The sequence below is a fragment of the Giardia intestinalis genome, chromosome 5, assembly GCF_000002435.2.
Source record: "Giardia intestinalis strain WB C6 chromosome 5, whole genome shotgun sequence".
NCBI lineage: Eukaryota > Fornicata > Diplomonadida > Hexamitidae > Giardia > Giardia duodenalis.
In genome coordinates this window covers 554976-575846 of record NC_051860.1, presented here as the reverse complement: position 1 = coordinate 575846, position 20871 = coordinate 554976, and the positions used below count along the sequence as shown (strand labels likewise).

At 46.0% G+C, this 20871-nt stretch overlaps 3 protein-coding genes across 3 annotated transcripts; 2 read left to right on the top strand and 1 right to left on the bottom strand.

The window, feature by feature from the left end:
- Positions 1-480: 480 nt before the first annotated feature.
- On the top strand, positions 481-15162 carry GL50803_0091504 (uncharacterized protein; the record flags this gene model as incomplete). Its single annotated transcript, XM_038046406.1, has 1 exon — positions 481-15162. The coding sequence occupies one exon, from the start codon at positions 481-483 to the stop codon at positions 15160-15162; it is 14682 nt and encodes a 4893-aa protein (XP_037902138.1).
- Positions 15163-15218: 56 nt separating this feature from the next.
- On the top strand, positions 15219-17471 carry GL50803_0017051 (Ankyrin repeat protein 1; the record flags this gene model as incomplete). The annotated part of the gene is made up of 1 exon (XM_001705735.1): positions 15219-17471. One exon carries the CDS (start codon positions 15219-15221, stop codon positions 17469-17471), a length of 2253 nt encoding a protein of 750 aa, XP_001705787.1.
- GL50803_0091476 (uncharacterized protein) lies at positions 17468-20674 on the bottom strand (the record flags this gene model as incomplete). Its single annotated transcript, XM_001705736.1, has 1 exon — positions 17468-20674. One exon carries the CDS (start codon positions 20672-20674, stop codon positions 17468-17470), a length of 3207 nt encoding a protein of 1068 aa, XP_001705788.1.
- Positions 20675-20871: the final 197 nt, after the last annotated feature.

The window sequence follows — 20871 nt, the reverse complement described above, 5'->3', positions numbered from 1 at the left end:
TGTGTTACACTATATCTCAAGGCCCCACCCCGGAGCATCGACGCACCTTCTGGCGAGAGCGGCAGGGCGCCGCATGTAAGGGGCCATGGCCTAGGGCGAAACCTTGTCCCTCGACAACTAACAAGAGTTCCTCTAGGCTATATCTATGACCCATCTAGTTGTCTCTGAATCTTCATGAATAAGAATGGAGACACGCAACGTTCTCGAGTTGGTTTGATAGCTCTATATAATAAGCTTATTAGCTGAGTAGTTACTTGCAACAACCAAGTAGCTCGCTATCTGCCAATTTTTCTAGTGAAGACCAAAAGACACCCTTATGACAATGACTAACATCCTCGAAAGGGAAAGCTAACTAATTGCCAATAAGTACATTCTGTGTTGCGGGTAGAGTATGCGCTCACTAAACATACAGAGGCATAAAGTAAAGCCGCCCTGCATGCGTCTTCAATTTTAACAAAATTAAACAGAGAACACAGCTCAATGTTAAAAGCGATCAACAACAGCGATCAGTCAAGCCCACCATCACTAAATTTGATGTCTAATGCTCCTAATCGAGGAGTAGCTAATGCAAAATCAGCTCCTCCTGAAGGCCACAGATTGACTACCATCGGTATCCATTATAAAGCACCCACAGAAATAATAGACTTTACTTTATCCACTAGCTACATCTTTGTGGCAACTAAGAATACAACAATTCTTTTATCTGCAGCCAACTCTGTTCTAATTTCGCGACAATCATTTAAGTTCAACGTTTTACGCGTGGGAGCAGCATGGAATGATACATGTCTTTATGTAATAACAGAAGACGGAATCTTATATATTCTGCAGTCGTTTGGCAAATCGTACAGTACTCCGTCTGTTAGAGCCGTTGACTTAGTTCATTCTTTGGATGCAGGCCGTTGCATTGATCTGGCAATTGATAACAGAACAAATATGTATGCTCCGGTTATGCAGCTAAATCGAACAATATCAGATGTACACATGGAGATCGATCCCACTAACCACCAGAGCTTTATGCTCTCCTTTCACGTTGACTTTAATGCAGACTTGCGGATACCCTCTTTCAATGCGCTCCTTTATTGCAGTAACTTTTCTCAGATCACCCCCTATTACCTACGGAACCGTATCACAGCAATGTGTTTTGGAAACCTTGGGCTTTCTTTCATAGGAGACATAACTGGACGTGTGTACATATTAATGACGTCGGAATCTCTTAGGCAACGGGTCCAGAATCAACCTGTCCCAGCTTCCGATGTGTCACCTGTTGGTGTATCAAGCCTTGCCAACTTCATTTTCTTCGAGCGTGTTTATCCGGAGCACATCAAGCAAATACACATCCTTTCTCCGGTTACTCTCTTTCTGGGGTATATTGACGGAATGATGCTTACAATAAATATTAAAACAAAAGCGGTAATGAAGCACGACATTGCTTGTACAAATACCTACCAATCTGGTCGGCTAAAAACAAAAATAACAGGAAAACCGGGGATCAAGGCTCGTGTTCTGTTAGGCAGCGACCCACTGTTAGGGAAATTCTGCATAAGTAAGCATACTGAGGCACAAAAAAGAGCACTGCGTGATGATCAATCTACCGAAAACATTAGTCCTTTGACCGCATTGAATGCTGAGTCACATCAGCCTCCTATGCGTGACTTTTTGACAGAGTACATTGAACTAAAAGAGAGACTTGCCAAAGAACAGGCTGAGGGCGTGATGCAGGAACTTCTAGACACTTTCGTGGAGGAGTGGGAGTGTGGGTCTGCACATCGTCAATCTGGACTTTCTGGAGATGAAATCTACACTCCAAAGCAATCCACAACACTAAAGCTTCCTCGCCCTAGTGTTATTCTAACTAAGGGCTTCGAATCGTCACAAATTGCATCTATTGATGACTATCTCGTTCTCTTCACGTGCTTTAAAGGCTACCTTGTTGCGTTTAATCTCACCGCCTATGACAACGCCATCTCTAGGCCGGTGTATCTAGAGAACATGACCACCTCAGGCCTGTACAAGTGTAGTGCCTCTGAGAAACCTAAGAAAAATATGCAGTTACGCATACACAATGGCAGGTTATTAGTGTCCATGGCTAACACTATTCATACAATAAGCCTCCCGCAATTCCTACTGCCGTTAATTAGCTATATACCGCGCTTTGGGAACTATCGGTTTTACTCCCAGGGGGAGCGCGATATCCTCGGTAATAGTGAAGAGGATTATCCATACGACGTTAGGGTGATTTTCGAGTCGGCAGATCTTGCTCAACAGTCATTATTTATGAAAGGTTGTAAGGAGTTAGGCTCTAACTTAGCTCCGGCCTTTGACTCCATGATCGATCTGTCGGTGAAGACAGCTATCTCTGCCTCTGCTGCCGACCAATTTATGGACTCTCATCTGTATCAAACGGGTGGAACACCTATCAGTAGAAGTGGTAGCACGGGGCAGGGAGCAGGGGCATTAAGCAAGAGTGATCCCCGTTCGCCTGTACAATTACTAAAACAGCTAAGAGAAAAAAGGATGAAAAGCAGTCCCGGTGGACGTTCCTTTACACCGAAGACAAACGAGGAAGAGCCACGGTTTAGAACAGTTCTCTCAGACAGAGTTGCTCTTGCAGATGCTCATTTGCGAATGGCAAGAGAGACCCTTATCAGAGAGAAGATGCTCGACCAGATCATGAGGCGCTTTGAGTATGGACAAGATGACCCGGATAATTATCGTCAGCTATCCCCACGACAAGGCAACTACGACCGCTATAAACGAATTTCATGCAATGAAATAGATAGATATGATCATACTCGGTTTTTTCCTGTCACGAATATCTCAGGTGAGGTAATAATGGGTCGTCATCGGCGCGTTCATTCCCTTAATTTCGAGCAAGACTATCGTAAAGTAATAGACGATAAGATGAGGCAATCAGGAGACGGTCTTTTGCATAGCACTGTTGGAGGTAGGCTTCGAGAACGATCGCGGGATAAGAAAATTGGGTCAGGCAAGGGCGAGTGTTCTGATACTAACCTTGCGCTTAGTGACCTGTTAACTGATGCATCGGAGGTCCTATCTCAAAGTTCCTCTACACTGGCCTCAATAAGTGGCGGATCTTTTCGAACGTCTCCCAAATGTCGAGAGAATGGTGAATCTTCCTCCATATCCAGTGATATTTCTCAGGACAAAAGTGGTGGTGCCTTCTACCATGATTCTCAGCATATTACGGTATATGATAATAGTATGCGGCCTGTAGTAGACCTGAGTGGACAATCTCCCACTAGTAGTGTTGGCCATGAAAAAAACAATCATCTACTAAATGATCCAGAGCCACAACTATCTGGTTATGCTGCAACTAAAAATATTGAACAATCTATCTCTAATGTAATCAGTTGTGCCATGTCACTCCCTGAAGCAGCTGATCGTGTTGATCGATGTGCACTTAACCAGCATTCTCCGCAGATTGTAGCCCCTCCATCGTCCTCAGATGCTACTAACCTCGAGGAGAGAAAGATTGATAGCATTGTATCGTTTATTCTCAGCACGCATAAGCATACTGAAGAGTCGTGCTCTGAGTTGCCAGTTTTGAAGCCTCACAAATCTCATTCTCAAGGAAACAGCACAAGCATACCAGCTGCTTTACCATGTAATCGCACTCCTCAAATGAACGATTCTCTAGAGTCTGATCAAAGAGCTTGGCCTCGTGTTGAGCGTGTGTCAGAGTTATATTCTATATCCAAGCTGCTGTCACGCAATAGAAAGTATGCTTCTATGGCGTCTGCAATGGTTCATATTCTAAAGCTTCCCCGGCGAGATGAAACAGATGATAAGATTAAGATGCTCCTGCATATTCATAGAAGGCAAAATGTGTTTAGCTTCTTGGCGCGGACAGGTCTTTTTACAGACAGCGAACGCGCTATTTTAATAGAGACCCTTGACGACGCTAGGTTCTACTATCAACAGCTGGGTGTTCCTGCGATAGATATCAACCAGATAAAGCCGAGCACAATAGAAGGCGTATCACAGTGGAGAGGCTACTTAGATTCCCACAATATTTTGCCGCACAAACTCACAGACTTAAAGCCAGATATGTATTTTAAGCATCCAGGAAGAAACATGACTAGCGCAATGTCCACTCGATGGATTCCCAAAGCCCATAAATCAGATAAAGAGCCCTCTTTAGGGGCATCAGAACTGCGGAGACAGGAAAGGGAAGATCTGGTTAGCTGCCCATTGCAGCCAGCAAAAGAGCTGAGTAGCCTACAAGTATATTCGCTGCAAACTTCTTCTTCCACACCAGGCATTACTTCACTAAGAAAGAGCTTATCGTTATCGACTGGAGCCATGACTACTATGACTGCACCCCCGTCAAGTGCTCCTCACTCGCTTTCACTAGTAAGAACATCTAACGTATCGTCTTCCAAATCGAAAGATTTCATATACCCTTCTAAGAGCGGCTCTAGCCCGGTTGCTAGGGAGGCCTCTTTTCCTACACTTGCAGGCCCTTCCGAAGGTCTGCCCGCTGATATATCTGTTGTAGCATACTCTGAAAGTAACACTTCTCACTTAGAAGAAAAGCACACTAGCGCTTGTACAGCTCAGCAAGGGGGTCTGAGCAATGCTCCTCTGTCAGGCACTACACAACCTAATATTTTGGCTGACTTTCGTAGAGAATCACGGCCAACGAATAGTCGCGATGGTAGCATGGATTCATCTACCTCTGCAGACGATAACAACGAGCGTAGCAACTCATCCACGGCCATGGTTCATAATGAGCATCGTATTTTTAGATCATCCCCAAAGAGCTCACAGTTATTTAGTAGTCACTTTCGGAAGGAAACATTGAAAGCATCCAAGTCTGATCCACAAACTCTTAGGCCGAAACTGCGCCCTCCCGATATTTTGTATCCCATTGCATCCTCTGATCAAATGGAGGAGCATAAGGCACTATCTGCATCCACCAGCTCTGCTCTACAACCACTGCCACGGGCTGTTCACCAGAAGCCTATGCGGCCATCCTCTCTCCCTTCTTCCCGCTTTACTCGGCGCATAAGTTCTATGGAGACGTTGTTACCACGTGAAACCCATCATGCATGGCTAAAATCTAGAGCACAGACAAGGAACACAGTTCGTGTAACCGTCTTCACTGGCATTCCGAAGTACTATGATATGAGAACACGCATTGAGTATGCACACAAGCACCATTTCAACATGCTACAACAGAGGGATCTTACCGATTCAGTAGAGCCTGTTGGAAGCTTAGTTTATAAGGTTTCTCGTCCGTTATCTGTACAAGGGCCCAGATGCACTGATGCTGGCAGTGTTCTAACGCCTCTATTTGCTCCCCAGGCTCCTTTTGAAGGAGAAAGACACGGATCTAACCTCCTCACCGATGACGGGTCATTCATATCTACAACTCAATCGGAAAGAGCGGATGTCATCCATAGGCCTAGGTGGTCTGCCAGTGAAACCTCTAGAAAACTAACTAGCGTACCTAATGATGCAAGCGTCTTGTCTGCGATTGAATTCTATCCATTGTCCCGACCTGACACGAGTGATGTAAGGAGCGGCCCTACACTCATTGATTTAAACCAGCAATTAACCCACGTTCTGGACGCCCTTTCTGTGCATATGTATGGAGAGAAAGAGAAGCGCTTCCTTACCCGTTATACTGAGAGTATAACTGGTGCACTAATTCAACAAGTGCGGCGTAATAACGCTCAAAGTAAGCCTTTTTCGCCAACTGCCCTGGAGGATCGGGGGGCTAATTCCTTAGACCGCAGACCCAGCGCTGGCACTCCCATGCACCAAGGTGTGTTATTAGACAGAGGGCTTCCCCTATCTTCTCTTGCGAAGCTGTCATCAGCCCTTGGAAACATAGTGTATAAGCTCACTATAATGAGGCAGGCGGCGTATCGTCAGACCACCGAAAAAGAAGCGATCGAAGCCCGCGACGAAATGTGGAACGCCGCTGTTACAGAGATAAATAGGGCTTTTCCTAACATGCTACATGTATCCAGCGAGCCAGCAATGGGAAGGGGTCTTTCTCCAGAAAAGATAAGTGTCAGTTTAAATAACAACGGCATTCTATCCAATCAATCCGTGGGTCATCAGATTTCGCCAGTCAAAGAAAAGAAATTTAAGGAGCCTCAGAGACTAACATGGAAAATAGGCGCAGCAAACGTTTCGTCTGCTGCATTAGCGCCTAGCTACAGATACCTCCATGACACAGAAACAAGGAGTAGTAATGAGAACATCAAACCAGTTGACAAGGCCCAATTCATGCAACCTCGTGTAGCAAGGGATGGAGTTCAAAGCGCTAGGTATATGCGTAGTCTCGCCCAAGCACGTACCCGCTTTGCGCCGTATTCCCTCAAGGATGTATTACAAGTCTTTTCATATCTCGATGTCGGTGTTGGTGCTAACGGAGAGATTCGCTCTTTGAATGCCGACAGGCTGACCAAAATATACCGGGCAGATTCAGACATATATGGATGTGCAGATAATGAAGAAACGAGCAGCGGAGAGCATTTTTGGCAGGGTGACGGCGGCGGTCAACACCCCAGTTTAGACTCACAACAGATGAAAGAGAGCTTAGAAAAACGGAGGAGTACTTCGTTCCAGCACCTTCTTCCGAGGGAATCAGTTGAGTCTCTTAATGAACTACTACCACGGTATGAATTTCAGACTGACCAGAACAGTGCACCACCAGTTACTACTGCTAAACAAGTGAGTGGTCTTCGCGGCCAGAAGACCAAAGCGAAGCTAAGACATCCTCTTCTTGAAGACGCTTCCCTGATTCAGACTATATTAGCCGATTATGACATACTTCCAGCACAGCACACGTTTGACTCCCAAACCACCAACACTGCAATCCAGGTTAAGCGTAAAGATTTAGTCCGTTTGCTGTTACGTATGGTTGATTCAGCATCTCAGCCCGATAACATTAGAGCACTGGAGCCTCTTCTGCCGCAAGTTGTTAAGAATGATTCCATCTTCAAAGAGCAGCTATTTTCTTTCCTGCATGAGAAACGAGGGCTTATGGAGCAGCATGCAATACGCATCCAGGATTTAATGCAAACACAGAAGCGCTTTGAAGAGGTTCAGGAGCAAGCAATCAGCTTACAAACCATGCAACGCTCTACAGAAGGGGTTGTTTATGATAGCAGGGTGTCTCTAATGGGGTCTACTGGAAAGAGCATATGCGAGCAGCTCCGGGACACTGACCAACCGTTAGAGGTCAGTACGTTAGATTTGATCAACATGAACGTCACAAGGTATAGTGACAAGCCTTCAGTCCTCCTGCATTCCGTTGTCCTTTCACCCATGAAGTTTCACACCATGAGAAGGCGTACCCTCGCAGCTAAGAAAACGATTCAGGACAATCAATCACTGGAAATTCCAGAATTGATTGTGCCATCCATCTTTATTGGAACTTCTACAGAAAACTTGACTGAAAAGAATCTTATAAGGCGACAACCAAATAAGGGAAACAGGTTACGTAGGAACAATTTAACTGGTTCCCAAACAGTCACGGCACATACAAGGCAAGACGGAGCTGACCTGAATGCGCTACGTGTCAATCTTGCGTTTCCATCCAACCTGCACAGTTCTTTGATACAAGGGCGTAACGCTAGTGGAAAGGAGTTACAAGATAGGTATAGCTACGCTTCAAATTCCACAATGAGCTTGTCAACTTCGGCAAGGGTGAAATCGTTACAACCAATTGACCCATCTCTAACTTCATCTTTTGGATCATCCAAAGCTCTAGCAACCTTACCTACTCAGCAACATAATGATTTTCATCTTCTGCCAGAGCTAGCAGACAGCATCACTAGCTTAAAACCACAGACAACGCAAAATCACGATAACACCAAAAGAACTATTGGGGATCATGTAGTACCAGCAAGGCCAGATATGGTGGCAAAGACACAGCTATTGGAGCTCAACGATTCTACCTGTCGGATACATCCATTGTCTAATAAGGAACCAAGTACGTTACGAAGTAGCCAACAGACTTCAATGCCCCAGACTTCTAAATCTAAAGATGCTTCTTTAGTAGATAGAAAATCGATTACTCCATTTGATAGCGCTCCTGAAGTCGGTCTTGCAGATGCAGAAGATGCCAATACCTTAGAACTCAAAGAAAATCAAAACCTGATACGTTCTAGAAGTTCATCTGCTGTGTCTTTTCCCAGTGATATCCTTACTTCTCAATCCCATGATTCCCTTAACGGATCTGTCAGCGAAAAGAGTAGAGGACACGGGACCTCTATTCCGGCTGTCTCTGGCCTCGCCCAAGATAGCATCCACAGTGGCCTTCCCCCACGTCCATCCTCTGGAGCTCTACGTCCAGCGGCATCTAGCCCCCGCCCAGAGTGCTTTTCTTCTATCCAGGAGCATGTCAAAGGTCTGCACCATCCATCTGAGCTCATCAATCTCCGCTCTCGAGACAGAGACCTTCTTCTCTCTATGTCACACCGATCACCGTATAATTTGAGGCGTCCAGACATCGTTTTATCAGCCTTAGGGCTTAAAGTACCTAGCAAAGCAGACACTCCACTCCCGGCTACTGCTGGAAAAGCACGCACTTCCTCGCACATTTCTCCCACATCTAGCGTGTCATCAGCGTCGTCAACTAGGCGGACCTCAAAAAGTAATAGCTTCTCCTACTCTAGGTCATCGTCTCCAGCTCGATGGTCAGATGACAGCGACACTTTTGTTGGAGCAGTCATCACGCAGATGCGCTCTCCCCGTGCCTCCTCTAAGAAGCCATCTCACAGAAGTTATCGCTATGGTACCCTGACACCAACAGAAGGCTTTAGCACCCGTCCTGGGAGGTCTCGCTCCTGTTGTGACTTTCTTCGTCGGACGAGTGACGGCTATAGCTGTGCAGTGCAGACGTGCTTCTTGGATTTCCAGTCACATGACCATACTCAAACTGACCCTTCCCTTTCCGCGGATGTGTTTTTCTCAGGTCCACATATCGATCGTGTAACACCCGGCAATATTGAACTATCTGACTTAGACCTAACTTCAGGACAACTGCGTTCGTTTAGCACACCTATGCTACCATTTTCCTCTATATGCAATGGATCTGTGACCATCTCACACGTACCTTCACAATCTCCATCCACAAGTTTGCATGATACTAGGGAATTAATTATGCAATCATGCCCTGTCCTCTCCAATAAGAAGACCAAGCCGCAGGAACCGTTTGGTGTTCAACTGACCCAGATATATCAAAGATACATTACTGCAAAGACAGACTCGTTTAAAAGAGATGCAGCAGCCTTCAGATCCCAGCAACTAATTGTCCTGTCTGAATACCTGACCTCACTGAGCACTTATTTATACCCATTGACGCAGAAGATTTTACACGCAGAATACCACGGTATACTGGCATTCGGTACATATACGGAAGTAGAGATGCAAGCATCAGGGTTGAAAAAGCACAAAAGGTACTTCTATTATAATATGCCTCAGCTGACCTCGGAGGCCCATATAGATACATGCCTGAATCCAGAGTTTATCCTGAGACAACGGCTTGACAGCCTACGCTTTATGGGCTTTTTGCACGGGGTCTTCTCAAAACTCTCCAATTCCACGAATGCACTAGATGTTATTAACAGGAGATGCACACCGATGCACGCTGCTATTGCGGTATCCAACCGTGCCTCTATAACAACGACTGCAGACATGGTGTATCCAGAAGGAAGAAGACGCCTGATTTTATACACAGACCATCCGCTTGTCGATGTTTCCGTTGCAGATTATGATCGTGAGATAACGAACACCCAAAATCTTTTGCGTAGTACAGAAAATGTATTACTAATACCTCCAAGATCTAAATCCGCTCAGAGGTCGTGTATTGATCGCCAATCCATTCATCAAAGACCTACTTCGCGCCACAATGCTAGTCGTAGCCAATCCATGAGCTTTCAGGCCAGTCGTTCATCAAGCCCGTCATACCATAGCGATTTACACCATTCGTTTACTATTACGTCCGGGAAGTCGTTTGATACAGCTCTACGTTCCACCCAGGATCAACATAGCATTATCAGTAATAGGCACGTCAAGCCCAAACAGTCAGAAAGTAAAGCACGAAGGGCACGTTCGTTTGAAGAGCTGCGTAAGTTGGAGCGATACTCGTCTCACTCTCTTACTAAGGACACACTGTATGATGACTGCAATATATACTACAGTATTAGCCACTGGAAGTATAGCCTAAGCAAGAATTGTTGTGTCCACAGACCTGTTCCCAGCATGACCTTGTTCGGAAGGCGGTGGAATGACTCTCACGGAGCGGTTATTCCGTCTGCAGAGACGCGAAGCATCGTGCACCGGAGAATTAGAAGTAGACTCCAATGTTCGAAGATATCAAAATCGACAGAGAATGTCTTACAGAACAACTATGTAAGGTTCTATCCAGACGTAAGCTATTACACTCTTGGAGCATATAATATACGTCAGTACAGCCCTATAACTTCTGCCGTTCCAACTACATCCAATCTCTTACAGCCAAGGATGAAAAGTCTAAAGGACTTTCTAGATACGTCTATTTCCGACGAAGAACTTGTCTTCAGTGGCGTCTACATGCACAATCATACAAGCACCGCAGAGAATTGTTGTCTCGCATTTGAAACATCCCTTATCCTAGCCTCAAAAGTAGTACGAAACATTGAGTCTTGCTTCAACAAAAAGCTGATCGTCGACGCGATAGGAAGGGATGTATATGTTTCTACTCCCCGGCCAGAATATCTGTTACCACAGAAGAAAAACCTTTCAACTTCAATTTTGTTGCATCAATCAGCTTCTGGGGGCACTCAAACTAAAGACTTTCAGATCTCGTCGGGAACCTTTGCTATGCACACAGTTGCACCCAGAGGTGAAATCTACAATTCTAGGGAAGACAAACGTGCAATGGAGCACGACAAGGGGGTAGATTTCTCAGAGTCTTCCATTCATGAGCTCTCTTCAAAGCTATATGACAAGCAAAGGTACATAGACCATTTGCATAGTCTAACGTTTTCTTCCGCACGACTTGCGAGTGCTATATTTCCTAGTGGACTTCGGTTCTTATCTGTTGATTGTCTCAGTGGACCAATTGAGGCGTCCTTTCTCAATACTCTTAATGCCCAGTACTGGGGGCTAGCCAAGTCATGGGATCTGGCGTACTCCGATGCAGCAAACGTCTTGACATCAGCGACATCTGCATACGTGACGATTGCAGAGAGGACTAAGAATATTATGCTCTTTACGCTAAGTACTAAGGAAGATACTAGCGACGATCCAGAAATCTTTCTGAAAGGCCTCTTAACTTGCAGATATGATAGATATAAATATAACAGACTGCGAGCACAAGAAGAACAATTATATGAAATCTGTCCGGACACGCTTCCAGATTTGAGCAGAGTTGGTCGTCGCAAACGGAATAGAATCATGAATATGTACGATATCTTCGGCAGGCGCATAGCACCAAGGAAAACAGGGGGGAGTATATCTGAGACGCAGAAACCCGTGAATAAAGCTGCGCTCGCAGATACAGAGGTCAGTCATATTTGTGATCAGCGAAACGTACTAGAGAGTCGACCAGCCATCACTTTGGCTTCCTATTCAGAGAAGAGTACATACAAAAGCTTGCTGGAGTCAAGTATTGGAAAGGGTTGCCTTTCAGAAAACAGGGAGATAGGAGAAGATATTGGCCTCAGTTCTATGCGTCTGACTACTCATGTATTTACTGTGGATATTCAGCGGATGCTATCCCAGTCATTTGGTAGAGAAAGACTCGTCAGCACACCATCCAGAGGGGGCCAAAGCTGTGGTGCACGAGAGCTGACAAAAGAAATAGTAATAACCAGAGGCACTCACGCTTTAGCAGGTCACACCTCAATCACTCCGACCACGGAAAATTCTAGACCCGGCCAAATCAATCACAGAAGAGCGGCTTCAGCTCGTCCTGAGAACCAACTATCTGGTATAAAAACGTGGATAAATACATTTGCTCGCTCACAATCACTTTGTCACAGCAGACAGTTACCCACCTATCTTATGGAGATCATTATTTTACAAGCATCGGAGAGCTTTGCGTGCTCTCTTTCACATATTTTTAGGCACAGGGAGGCCGCTGTTTATTTTAAGACAATGGTAGAAAAGGAGTTTGTGCCGATCATAACTAAGCAAACAACGCCGCTAAGTGACCTTCCACCGTGTACAGCTACGTCTGGCTTTGCACATGTATTGTATGGATCTGAAAGTGTGTTAGACACATATTCCCTAGTTAATAGAAAAGCGGAATGCAACCCTATCGGCATATACAGCGCAACACACTTGAGACAGTTTATAATGCTTCCTGTGGACTATATAGACTATAGATCTTTTCTTCTACACACCAAAACTCTAAATAAGCATGTTATGGATGTGTCTGCGGTGCTACAGAGTCAAAGAGCTGTAAAGAGTTTGGAAGTTAGAAATGCACAGATTTCGCAGCTGATGGAGAACACTAGAGCATACAGTAATGACACGGCATCATGCTATGACCTATGGAACAGGCTCGTCTTTAACATGCACCATGTCCTGAACATTCAAGCTGTTAGGCTTTATTCCGAGCGATTTGAAAATTTGTTACAACAGCATGACTACGATTTGGATCTTTTGATTGAAAAGGCTCTAACGTTGAATAGTGAGTACTACACCAAGCATCCGGCTGTATTTAGAGAGTATCAAATTAGAAGACATCAAAAGGAAGTTGAGCATAAGGCTGAATTAGAGCGTATACGCTATCTCATGATGGAAGTCATGCGGAACTGGCGTCTCCATGGGCCCATATATAATATAAGCGGCCTGTTGCTCATTAGCTATCGCAAGGGTGCAGCATTCAAGGAGGCTCTCCAGCGATACTTCCCTATTGCTAATGAAGAACCCTTTGAGAAATACAGTCTAGAGCCGTCACTAAATACAGCACCGTTTGGAACCGGCGAAATGCCAATTACGGCGAGAGAAAGAGCCAAAGAAAGCGAAGCATCCGAGAAGAGTGATAAAACACTATTGCTGTCCTACCGCTCTACAAGGCCTACAACAGGAACATCGCATAGCTCTGGCTCACAAAGATTTGCATCTACCATCGTGAGCGAAAGGGAGCTAGATATGCAGCATCGCATGAGGCACTTGTTTCTTAGTCGTCTTGTAATGATTGAGTTCTCTACACGACTATTTGAAGCACAGCACAAGAATAACATGCTTACTAGCATTCAGTACATGGTCCTGGATGATCTCGATTCCGTGTTCTCTCAGTTGCCGCTCATCATGAAAAGTTCAGACACTTTATTTAAGCGAATCTCAATGGAAGCGTTGACCAGTGGAAAGTCGAAAGTTGGAGCGTATGATTATATGTATGGAGTTAATTCCGATGAGATGGAAGCAAAGGAGATAAGGAAGACACGCGAAAACCTGGAGGCTCGAGAGAGTAACGCTGACTTGGCAGATAGCAGGTCTAGCCTTGCTAAGAACGCTGCTGTATCAATGGCGAAGGAGCTGTCTCGACCACACACAGCGTTACCTGTTAGCGATATAAAACTAACAATGGTGAAAGATGGTACACCGAGCCCTCTGGCTTTCTCTCCCACCAAAACGGTAGCCCTCGCGCTTAAAATGAACAATTTGGACATGCTGTCTCGAGACATTAAGCAGCGACTGGACAGATTACAGAGGGGAGACCTAGATGAATTTGACGGTAGCATTGTGGAGTTTATATCCCAATCCGAATCATTCTTTTCAATGTGCGAGGTACCTGATGTTCAGGAAAAGCTAGATGATCTGTCTGAGGAACAATCTTCCATTCATGAGCCCTCTAGCACGCTCAATAAGAAAGGTCGCCGAGTCACCATTAGCGACGATTCCCACGCTCCAAGTGCTGCCCAAATAACAAGTTCCTCCTCTAGACCAATGTCAGGAAGTCACCTCAAGCCACCTTCAGGAACGAAAGGTTCGCTAAATATCGTACAGCTGAACATGTCATTGAACGTTAAGCAAAAGGCTGCCCGGCTCACAATAGACAGCTTGCGATCACGAGGAATGAAGACACCCCGCCAAGATAAGGATCTAGGTCGTATTCTGCAGAAGCTTGTCACAACAGAAAATATTGCACCGAAGAATGCATCTTTGTCATCAGATGGCACATCTTCACATGACGACTCTCCTACTCTAAGGCCACTTCCTACTGGCCATCAGGCTGCAGAGCAGATAGACGCTATTCATAAAAGGAAAGAGCGAAAGCAGTCGTGCATACCAGACAACACTCCCATATCAAGGGATCTTTCAAACATTTCCACCACAGAAAGGAGAACTGCAAGTCAGAGTTCTAGGCTCAGCTCCATCAAAAGCGCCGGGGTGCGGCTTCCTCGACACGTGGAGAAGACCTTAGAGGCAGGCATGGTGGCAGACATGACACCTAATTACTTTTCACTAAATTCGTCACTCCAGACAAGTCTCAGTTCCAACGATGACACAGAAGGCCTTAATAAATTATTTGCAAGATACACCGACACAAATAACGCCAAGGAGGTGCCTGTTCATAGATGCCAATCTTCCCTTGACAGGAATCGTCTACCGAACACTAAGAAGAGCGTTAAAAAGCCAGGGTCTATGAGCGTAGCTGAGTGCGAGTACCAGAAGTCTACTAATAGAGACGGGGTTTCCATGATCCTTACTGGCGTCCCTGTTCAGAAACCCATTTTGCCTGAAGTGCTTGCCGGTGCACAAAGACAAATCAAACTCATTTCCAGGGGTTCTGTCAATAGCTCTGCAGAACAATCTATCTGTAGTGTGGATCACACTCCAAATACCCTTCTTCGCCCTTCCAGCTCATTTGAAGCTGATCATAAAAAAGACGTCGGTAGTAAAAACCCTTGGAAAAGAGGAGCGATGGCTACATCAGGTACGACTTCTCAATCCAGATATTTGTCACAGAGCCATGTCAAGAATCTCATTAGCAACACCAATAGTATTGAGCAGAGCCTGAATGAGAACCTCACGGAAAGCGAGCTAGCGCACATAGAGGCTCTCGGACAGCGGAGATTCAAACCCGAGGACGGAAGCACATGGATAACGATTGGCGGGATAGCTAGACCCGGAAGCGGAATTGGGATGCGGAGATACACAGGCAGGAAGCGATCTGGTGGTTGAACTGTAGCCTGGGAAAAGGTTTTGTATGAAGCAGAATTTTTTAATGGGATATTGCCATGACCAGCAAACCCTTTGACTCTTCGCGATGGATGAAGGCTGCTGAGACTGGTGATGTTGTCTTTTTAAGTAAGCACCTGGCCAACTTCAAGCGGTCACAGGATGACGCAGGCCGGACAGCACTGATGAGGGCCGTTTTGGGTGTGGCACATTCTGCTGATCCTTTGCACGGATCTGGAGACATGCAGCACTATGGTGACCCTAGAGAACCACCTCACATCGGCACTGAAAGCCCTCTTAATATTTCGGCAGTTATTCTCCTGGCACGACACGAAGGAGGGATGGTTGACAACAGTGGCTCCACAGCCCTTTGTTACGCAGCCGAATCTAATAACGCCCCTGCCTGCATTACTCTTCTTCCACTAGAAGGCACCATCATTCCTGACAACGGATTCAGCCCGCTAATGCGCGCTGCACGCAACCGTTCCATGGACGCACTGCCTATCTTAATCAAGACACATGCACCGGCTCTTAGGGACTTTCAGGGATATTCTGCTTTGGATCACGCGTGTTTAAGTGGCAGCGTGGAGGCTGCAGAGTATTTGATTAATAATGGCCACGGAGCCATTATTGCCGACATTAACCGCGCGATTTCTGCAGCAAACTCTGTGCGGGCGTCGTCCATAGTGGACCTTTTAGCGTATGTGCGCCTGGCGAGAATTAATAACACAACTCCATGCACAAAGTGCTGGCACGGCGAAATAGAGCGTCGAATGGCTGATTCACGGTTGCAGGAATTAGAGCGCAGATGCGAAACATTGGCTGCAGAGCGTCCTGATCATGCTCGGCGACCCTCCTCGTCTAGTATATCTGCAATGTCAACCACGATGGATGCGACCGTCTCGAACTATCGTGTAAGCTACTTGCAGAGACTCCTTTCTCAGCTGATAAATGAGGGAGTTGCCGCAGGAGTTTATGACGTTTCTTTATCTTCTAAGTCAGAGATATACAATTACAACGACATTGGGAGGTATTGCAAGGCAATACTTCAAGCTTTTAGGCGAAGGGCAGAAGTACAGACAAAGGAAGAGGCCAAGTACGAGGAGATAAAAGCAAAGATGGCCTCTATGCATTCAGAAATATCTATTTACAAGGAAGAACTTTCGATTGCATATAAAAAGATTGCAATGCTGACTCAGAGTGTTGAGATGGTCGATGTAGTATTGCAGACAGACTCATTAGTCTCACAAGACACTGCCGTCGTCAAGGACAGCACACTCCGTGAGCTAAGACGATCATCTATAATCCTCGACACTCTGACATCATCCACCCTTCAGCCTCCTATATCTGTGTCACCGGCTAAGCCCAATTTAGGCGCTTCCTCATCCCAATTTGACGTAGAATTACACAGGGCTCTACTATCAGGTATCCCCTCTCCTCGGGGGAATCTATCAGATCTACACGGTGATGAGAACATAGAGTGCGAGCTGTCTGACATTACAATAGAGCAGCCACCATTGAAGGAGCTTCGTTCATCTGCTGTCCTATTTGACAGTAAGGCGAACACTCTACTGATGCAGGCTGCTTTGCTCGGCGATCTCAGGATGGCTGAGAGCTTGCTGTCTCAAGCTGGGACCACTAACAAAAGCGGACGTACTGCACTGATGATGGCGGCTAGCGTGGGAAATGCTGATATTGTCGCTCTTCTAATAGAAACGGGCAAAGAGGCCAGAAAGCAGGACTCGGAGGGACGGACTGCTCTCTACTTTGCAGTCAAGGCGCTCCATTACTCTTCTATTCGCCACCTTGCTCCTCACGAAGCAGGACTGCAAAAGAACGATGGTCAAACCTCACTGATGATTGGCGCTAAGCGGGGTGGCAAAACACTCCTTGAGCTATTGGACGTGGAGATAGGGATGCAATCGACCGACGGGTGGACAGCTTTGATGGCCGCGGCCGATTCGGGCAATGTGGAAGCCTGCATATATCTCGTTTCGCGCGAGGCTGGCTTCTCTATGAAGAGCGGCTGGACTGCTCTTATGAGCGCTGCGTGGAACGGGCATCTTGAAATAGTTAGTTTACTATGTGAAAAGGAGGCAGGGATGCAAAAGGTTAACGGGTTCACGGCACTCATGGCTGCAGCTAGAAACGGTAATCTGGAATGCCTGAAGATACTGATGCCCCGTGAGTACGAACTTGTACAGGCTTCTGGAAAGACAGTGTTAGATTGGTGCAAGGAATACGACCAAAGCGATTGCGTAGAGTATGTGATAAGGTACGCGGAATCCCTAGAAAAACTTATTCCGAGCTAGAGAACAAGATCACTGCCAAAAATCAAATCAGCCCTCTCCTTCTTGTCGCTTAATGGGTTGTTTAGTGCTTCTGCGTGCAGCTTATCAAATAGGCCGATTGCTGTATTGAAGTTGTACCACCTTTGTGTTGGAGTTTTCTTTTGCACGTCCTCGGGTCTAAGGGAGAGTGCCCCAATCACTCCACCTGTGGCCTGGTCAGCGTACTCTTTTTGAAATCTGCACGCCACCTTATATAGGTCTAGGTTCTGATAAACGTCCTGGATAACGTGGAAGAACGCACAATCAACGATGCTCTTAGAAACAGATGCTGGTCCATTGTAGTCTTTAACAGGGCAATACCCCAGATGGACTGTTTTTGCTTTGCAGTATGACCACAAATTACCGTACGTAGGCTTCATGTCAATACATAAACCGAGGCACTGTCGCACAACAGAGGAGATATTCGTGCCGTATACAAGGTACTTAATTACTAGAAGCCTTAGCCACTCAATGTACGTGTCTCCGTATTGCGGGGTATAGTATACCGCTTTAGCAAGAGCATCCTCTGCAGTAGCAGTGTTGAAGCAATTGTATGCTGGATTGAGGAACAGTCGAGCAAGCTCTACCCAGACGTCAGCACTTTTTGGACAGTGATAGACGGCCGCCTTTATTACCATGTAATGTGAGCTTGCACCTTTTGACTGTGCCGTAGACGCATACAGAGCCCAGAGCCGCCCTGTACTTACATTATCTCCCAGAGTAAGGGAGAAGGCAATGCTTTCCAAGGCCTCCACTAGCCTGTTGTGTCTACGAAGAATATTTGCGTATTCTAACGTGTATTTCCACTCTTTTTGATTCGTGCTGATTGCTTCGAGCAGCAAGCTTAATGCGGTGTTGATATCTCCATAGTATTCATAGTAGTGTGCCCTTTCAATTATAACAAAAAGCCGTGATTTCAATGGAGCCGTCTGATACGCCTGTGTAAGATTGTTGAACAGCTTCTCCTTCATTTCCCTCACCCAGTAGTCAGATACGTTGCTCTTGCAGCTGCGTATAAAGTAAATCTTGGCTATGAGGACAAAGATGCGCCACTGGACGCCATCCTTAGCACAGGATAGCGCCTTAAAGCAGAGATTGAGAGCTTGCTCTGCGTTATTGTTCCTTATGCAATACAGTGCACACAAGCACTTTAGCTTCCAGCGTATGTCGTTGATCGCGCAGCTGCTTGTCATCTTCTTGAGTATTCCCATGATAAGCTTTATGTTGTTGGGAAACCCCCGCATCATCAGCTCAAAGGATAGAAGCGACAGCGGTGAATACAAGATTTCTTCGCGCAAGAAGTACTGGAAGATGTAACTGAATGCGCACTTAAAGGAACCATACTTCAATTCTAGCTCCAGGTAATCTACTATCACAGGGCCTGGTTCCTTGGTATGAAGAATTAGATACGAGATTATTTCTCGGCTTCGGCCATGGTTTCCTTGCAGCATCTCAAGATATGCACCAAAAAAGATGACTCTCCAATACTTGTCTAGACTAACAGAGTGCCTATTCATGCTGCCGCCGGTTGGAAAGTTAGAACCACAAGTATAGAAAGGTGGTTGCGTATACTGCTGAACTGTACGCTCAATTAAATGATAGCACGAGTCATATTCCCCTATAGATTCGTAGAGCTTAAGAGCCTTAAGGATAAGCTGCTCTGGGAAATTCGCACCGTCTGCGGATCGAAGGTGATTTTCTACACACTTTATCAGGAGAGCAGCAGCTTTAGCTACATATCCATGCTCTTCTAAGAAACGGATGTAGTCTGTTATCTCCCTAGACACACGAGAGTCGATAGACGCCATATCCACCAGCTTAGCAGTAAAGTAGATAACCACTTCAATGTCTCTGTGGGTCATTGCAGCTTTAAGCAGACGTTTGATAATTGAGATACGTTGGTCTGGACTGGCTTCGGCGAGTAGCGTCTCCCCAAGACGAATTGAGCCAGAGGTGTCACGGCTAATTTGGTTAGTATACTTGTGAGTGATTGGAGACATGCCTTTATCCTTTCCAGAGAGCGCAGAATCCTCATCAGCGTTATGCTTAGAGAACTTAGTTTTTAGTGAGTACCGATACTGATCATCATCCTCTGTTCTGTGAGTCATAACAGGTGTTGTAGTGAAAGAGAGCTGCTGTTCTGTTAACCCCTTCAGAGGCAGAAACGCGTCATCAACGGATGACGCAAAGACCTCTTTGGGGACTGCGCGGCTTTGGTGCTTAACCGCGGAGGAAAGGAGACGCCGAGAGCTGGATGACTGAGTAGATTGGTAGTTCTGTACCCCAAATGGAACCCCAACGGGCGCCCCCTTTCCTCTCCATCGACCACCCTTGTCTCCATGCTCTCCCACCCGCTGAGGAAACGGCATAAATGATGCAATGTCCACACCCTGATAATATTGGTCATCTAGAAGTTGCTCACGGCTAACCTTTGATTCAGATCTCTCATGAGAACTCGTAGATCTAACCCCCAATTGTTCCTCTGCAATCACTTCAAAGGTTGAGAGAGCAATGGAGGCGGAAGGGTTGTTCTCGGGAAGATACTCTGTGATGAGACTCTGTACACCTTCTTTTTCGGTGACGTCTTCCTCGTCGCGACAATCCTGCAATATCTTAACGCGAGGAAAGAATATCTCTCCGTTGGTTTCGTACGCGTTCGTAGTACTCTCTGCAAACTGGTTAACAGATGATCGCAAGGCGTCCGCTGCATTCATTACCGGAGAGAGAGGGGATGCAGCCGCAAGATCTCGCTCAGAAAGCGGGGAGGCCCGTGCGTACGACGTGGATAGGCGTAGCAAAGCAGACCCCGACATACCAGCAGAGTTGATTGATCCTCTTCCCGTTGATGAGTTACGCTGAAGAAACGGAGAGTTGGTAATTGAGGTAGGAAAGGTTATGATGGGGTCGTATGCGTCTATGACGGGAGTGGGGGCATTCCAGGGAGCTGGAGAGGGGACAATATGGCAGTCGTAAATGTGAATCACACTATGCATCCCAGGGTTTTGAGGGAAATCACTCACCGATAGACTATCAGATGTTGAGTTGAATGCTGATTGATATGGGCTATAAGACTGATCAGCAAAAAGCGCAATACTCGAGCTTTTATTAATGACATCCACAACCCCCTTACTCCTATATGGTGTGGGTGCTGAGCTGTTTCGTGGGAAAGCACGAGCTGTCTCCATGCACCGCACCAAGGCAAACTTGATAATTTTATGAATTGCAAAATGGCGTAAAAGAAATTTAAGACTTTACGTCCATATAGCCGAGCTTCTACGTTACTGGCCCCCGGAATTTTTATGGAATCGCCAAAGATTTTAAAAAAGACGGCAATTGGTAGATTTGTAGGGCGAAGATAATTCGATGTGGTTTCTAAAAGCTT